Raw genomic sequence first — 6000 nt, forward strand, 5'->3', positions numbered from 1 at the left:
AAGTAACCAAGTCTTGTACCGCTCAGATCAAGGGAAGTAGTTTTTTTTTTAAATAAATCAAAACTATTTTGCCCACATTTGTCCAGAATACGGTTTTGGGGTTAAGCGTAGGGTGAATTCAGAGTGATTGCCATTGAGATGACTTGGAAAAAGTCATTCTCAATCAAGCTGAATTCACCCTATCTATGGCAGACTGGTGGGAGTGGCCTTGGGTAGCGACATGCCCAGTGCATTGTGGGTTTTGAAGGTTTAATTGGCGAGAGCAAAGACAACAGTGTTTTCTCTAGTCAGGTAGCACTGATTTCAAAAATGTATTTGCCTTTCTGCTCCATAGACAAGTTTTATTGAAAACCCATTTTGCCAGCAGTGAAGGACCCCTTTACTGTCATTTAAAAATATTTTTTCATGTCATTTGCATCAGAAGTAACTGAATCTTGATTTAAGAAATTTTTATATTTCTACTGGAAAACAAAAATATATATATACTGAAGAATTTTTTTTTGCAGTGTGTGTGCGTGTTGGTGTTTTAGCTCTGGTTTTGTTCACACCACTCGTTTGCCGTTTGTGTTCTAGAATTCCATTTAGAACGGACACCCCTCCTGACTTCCTCTCACCCCCAAGAGATCACAGGTTAGTTCTCATCTGACTTCACACACACAGCGAAACGCAAAAAGAAACTCCAAACATGGGTCTGAAAGGAACATATCCTCAGAACATTACACTGTCATCTGAAGGAAGTGTGTCTTTCTGTCCTTCAGCCATTCCACTGACTGCCTATGGACCAATGGCAGCGGCCGCAGCTGCAGCGGTCGTCAGAGGTGCGCAAAATCAGCTCTATTATGGTTGTTATATGATCTTTTACTTTCACATTTTGAGAATTGTTAAACTCTTTCCACTTGTAAAGTACCTTCCGAGCGTTTGAGACGTCTGTCTGTTGTCTGTTGGCGTAGGTTCCACCCCGTCACGCGCCGCTGGGTTCCTGGGCACCAGCAGCCCTGGGCCAATGGCAGACCTTTATGCAGCAGCCAATCAGGACTCAGTCAGCAGCTACATCAGTGCAGCAAGCCCCGCCCCCAGCACGGGGTTCGGACATGGACTCGGGGTTGGTACAGTCAGGCACATACACAAACATTTATTAATCTAACTTTACCGTCAAAAAGGACACACGCATCATAAAAGTAGTTTCTTGTAACTTGAGCTGCATATTCTAAGACTTCTGAAATATTTGATTAATTTATGTGGCCCCGTTAAAAGTGCATTATTATTTACTTTGACAACTATTTTATTGTTATTGCATTTTATTATTTGCATTTATCATTGTTTTTGCCCTGCTATTAAGTTTATTTAAATACCAATGTAGTATTTTAAAATATATATTTTTTTCAAATAATATTTAAATTTTAGTTTAAGTTTTAGTCAGCTTGCATATGTGCTTTTGTAATTTTTATTAGTTTAAAAAATATATATTTCTGTTCAGCATTAATTTATTTTAATTTCACTTAAACTTATTAGCTAAACTTAGATGTGATTTTTTTTTTACTTGAAACAAAATAGATGTTAACTAAAATCAAATAAAATATTTTTAATATTTTTATTTCAGCTAGTTGCAGAAACATTTCTCATTTCATTTAGTACTTGATGTACTAAAATAAATAAAACTGAAATAAAAATGTGTAAAAAAAAATACACTATTTATAAAATTACTAAAAATTGTATCTAAAATCGAAATTAAACTATCAATACAAAATATAATAATCCTAATGACACTAAAATATCACTGAACACCCCTGCTAAGAACAGACCCGTCATCCAACACATTTTGTGCAGAAGAACTACAAAATGTGATGAGGAATGTCTTGCCACAAAAACACTGGATTTAATACAAATATTAGAAGTAAATAATATTTGTAACAAATATTAGGAGTAAAAATACAACTTTTAGAAGCAATTAACGTGTTATATCCGGTGCAATGCATTATCGACTACCTCTGAACGAGCTCAGACCCCGTTTACACCTGCATTTAATGTCATCCACTTATCGACCAAAAACGCATCTCAATACCAGGTGTGAACAGGGCCAATGAGTTTTATATTGTACCAGAACATTCCTTTAAAATCCCTCTTTCTCTCCTCCAGGGTCCTTTGATCGCAACTGCCTTCACCAATGGCTACCACTGAGGTGTCCCGTCAGCATCCGGCACGGGATGAAGAAACTCGCGAGCGCCGCTGACCACGTGACGTGCTTACAGGACGCTCCCTCATGACTCCACTCTGGGGTTCCCATCTTTCTTTTCCCTCCATTCTCTACTAACATCACTTTTCTTTTTCCTCATCCCGTATTTTTCTTCCTGACGTGCATCCTGTTTATCAGCGACTCGTGTATGACATGCTGCCGTCTGTCTTTTGAAAGAAAAAAAAATGAAGAAAAAAAAAACATTGTTTGATTGTATACGTGCGGAAACACGCGAGGAATACCGTTTCTCCGGATTTTTATTTTGACGAGTCTTTGCTGACTGTGTTTTGAAGTTTTTACTGTGCTCATGCTGTAACGGATGATGTCGAGAAAGACAGAGAAAGAGAGAGGAGGAGCAACGCAACTGGAAAAAAAAGTTCAGGATTTGTCTTCCTTGATGTTTATTAAGCATTACAAATCTAAACCACACCGAACAAAGACATGAGAATGAATCAAATTTACAAAAAAACAAAAAAAAACGACAGGACAAAAAAATGTATATTTTGGTAGTTTTTACACAGCATTTGTAATGTTGTAAGCTGAATCGGTTTGATGTTTTTTCCGCAAAATTGGTTTTATATGAGAAGCGATGGGCCTCGTTTACGAATTTCCTGCGTGAATCATTGGTTAAACCATTCTACATGTTCAGATTTACACGGGAGGCTCATTGTTCAGCTTCTTTTTGTAGATACTGTATATATTGCATGTATTTTGGGAGGGTTCAGGTGGGGGGGTGCGGGTCCTTTCTGGGTTTTTAACATGCAAACGTCTTTCTTCACATTGAATCTTGTATTTCTGAGATCAGCGTCGCACTGATGTGGGTCTCTGGTTGTGCTTCTCTCACTTTCGACTCCATTTATACTGACAATTTCTCTTAAGATAAATGTTTTGGGCTCTTTCGGTTGCACAAAGTGCTTCAGTTTTTGAGGTTTTTGCATGAATTCGAAAGCCACGTTTCTAATGTTTGCCGTCACGTACGAGGCGTCGAACCACATCCCTGAAAAACCAGGTTTGGTTTTCCAAAAAGAGCAAACGATTCGCTCCCATTTTCGGGAAGAGGAACGTAACCAGTTTAGTAGCCTCAATCGGAAGGGCACGGCTGCTAGGCTTCTTCATGCTGTTTTTGGAAATATATATTATATATATAATTTTGTTGCGCGGTGTACTTCTTTCAGTGTACTTTCCCTCTCCTTTCTCTTTGTTTTTTTTGACGGTACACTGCTGTTTTTAATGAAATGAAGGACACATTTACAAAGCAAAGGAGTCTGAGCGCTGTTACATCTCCGGTTCTATCCTGTCGTGGTTGTGTGTGTGTGTGTGTGTGTTTGAGACGGAGAGAGTGTGTGTGCACACAGCGTAGACTGAAGTATGGATGTACACGTAGATAGTTTACATGCATTCAACTGCCACCTTTGAAACTGTCTCGTCTCTGCCGGTAACGGAGGAGGACGTCTGTGACATCACGGCTCTAACGGAGGAAAAATGCATTAATAATGTGCATCCAGAGTGATTTAAAGGAGTTGTTCACTTTTGCTGATAATTTACTCACCCCCATGTCATCCAAGATGTCCATGTCGTTCTTTCTTCAGTCGAAAAGAAATGAACAAATCTTTTTTCGAGTCATTTGGTTCATTTCGTTCGTTGACTCGAAAAAAGATTCGTTCATTTTGAATAGGAGAGTCACAAACGCGCATCACAGAACAGAGCAAGGCGAGCATTTGTGCTTATAAAACGTATTTCTTTAAATTTTATTTTTGAAATGGCCGATCGTTTCGCTTGATAAGACCCTTATTCATCGTCTTGAATCGTTTAAAGCCCTTTGAACAGTTTGCATATTGCACTGAAACTGTCTTTTGGACCTTGAACCGTTTGGTTCCCATTGAAGTCCATTATATGGAGAAAATCCTGGAATGTTTTCATCAAAAACCTTAATTTCGTTTCGACTGAAGAAAGAAAAACATGGACATCTTGGGTGACATGGGGGTGAGTAAATTATCAGCAAAAGTTCTTTTAAAAGTGAACTACTCCTTTAAGTTGGCAACATTGGATTTGATCATTGATTTCTACCAATTGGCAATAATACTGAGTCTTCCGTTTGACATGTGTAGCCTCTTTTTGGAGCAGTGGTCACTGTGACGATCCGGAAACTCCAGCTGACAGGGACGCCTCACAAAACTACTGCACGGCACACACTGTAACTATTTAACCAACAAAAAGCAATAAGTTATTTTTAAAACTCAAGTAATAATGAACGCCGTTAGCGGTGGTACGAATACGGCGGCGATTATGTGGCATTAAGAATTATTTTTCAGAAAAAGAAGTTCTATTTTTCAAGATCCGTTTTAACCCCTGAGATTTTTACACTACATGTTTTGTTTGGATGATTTGTAAAAGGGGCGGGGCTTGGGGATCAGCAGCAGAACTGGAAAGCAACACTGTGACCTGATGCTCGATTACGCTGCTCCGCTGGCCCTTTACTGTATTTTTTTAATTTTCACCTCTGGAAATTTTCAAATAAAAAGATCCTAATAAATTATTTTAAAACATTCCATTTGATGGCGTCTGTATTCACGTTTTTCTTTGTGGATTATTTCGCAGAGGTCGTCATGTTTTGGTCGTATGCAGAATGGATTGTGCTCTTATGAATTTTGTAAAACATCAAAATCAAAAACATTATGAATTTTGTAAAACAATCTAAAACATCATGTTTACAGTTGAATAGTGGATGTAGTTTTTCACAACACTCGTATAATGAGTTTCATTATATGTTCCATTTATTCTAAAATATTTTAAATACTGAAAATATACTAACAATATTATTATTTATTATATAACAAAATTTAGGAATTATTGTGGGAAAAAAAACATTTTTGGATGCTTTTCCTTAACTATCCAGTCCAAAAATTAAAAATATTGTTGATCTCTATTCATCTGAGGATTTTTTGAAATATTATACAACAACAAAAATATTTCAAAGTACATTTAGGTTGTTATAGTAACAGAACATAAACAAAAATGTGTTCACAGTCATAATATATATATATATATATATATGTATATATTAGGGCTGTGCAAAGATTAATTCCGATTATTCCAAAATAAAAGTTTGTGTGTGCTGTGTATAATTATGTTGTATATATTAATACACACACATGCATGTATATATTTAGAAAAATGTGTTTAATATATTAAATATGTATATTTATATATAATAATGATTATGTGGTAACTATCATATATTTAACTATCATATATGTAACTATCATATATAAATATATTAATTATGGCTGTGAATACATTTTTATGTTCATGTTCTGTTACTATTACAACTTAAATGTATTTTTAAATATTTTGTTGTATAATATTCTATAAAAACATTTTAGAATATTAGTAAAGTCATCAAAATTAAAGAATTATTAATATGATGTTATACAATGTTATACAATACAATTAATACAATGTTGAAATCCTTGAAATGCATACTTGAATGCACACACTGCTTTCAGGAACCCCCCCCCCCCCCCCCCCCAAAAAAAAAATATATATATATATATATAATTATTATTTCAAAATATTAGGAAAGTCATCATAATTAAGGATTTATTAATAAAATGTTGGCTGCTTTTCCCAAACGACTAGTTCAATTCCATTCCATTTCATAAATAAATAGTGTCCAAACCTTTAAGTTCTAGTCTATAAATTATAAATATCTTTTAACATTTGTTGTGACTATTCAACTTCTGTACAGCTTTTGAAATACAGTTTTT

At 35.6% G+C, this 6000-nt stretch overlaps 1 protein-coding gene across 2 annotated transcripts in view; it reads left to right on the forward strand.

The window, feature by feature from the left end:
- msi1a (musashi RNA binding protein 1a) overlaps positions 1–2822 on the forward strand; it is a 39807-nt gene extending 36985 nt beyond the window's left edge. Inside the window, exons 11-14 of one of the 2 annotated variants that reach the window (XM_089130617.1) lie at positions 574–630; positions 759–818; positions 951–1102; positions 2137–2822. In XM_089130617.1, coding sequence (XP_088986743.1) covers positions 574–630; positions 759–818; positions 951–1102; positions 2137–2178 — 311 coding nt within the window. In that variant the 3' untranslated portion in view covers positions 2179–2822. Of the gene's footprint in view, positions 1–573; positions 631–758; positions 843–950; positions 1103–2136 lie in introns of both variants that reach the window. The other variant, XM_089130616.1, reaches the window with a different exon arrangement.
- The last annotated feature ends 3178 nt before the right edge of the window (positions 2823–6000 follow it).

The sequence above is a fragment of the Pimephales promelas genome, chromosome 4, assembly GCF_988280905.1.
Source record: "Pimephales promelas chromosome 4, fPimPro1.hap1.1, whole genome shotgun sequence".
Taxonomy (NCBI): Eukaryota; Metazoa; Chordata; class Actinopteri; order Cypriniformes; family Leuciscidae; genus Pimephales; species Pimephales promelas.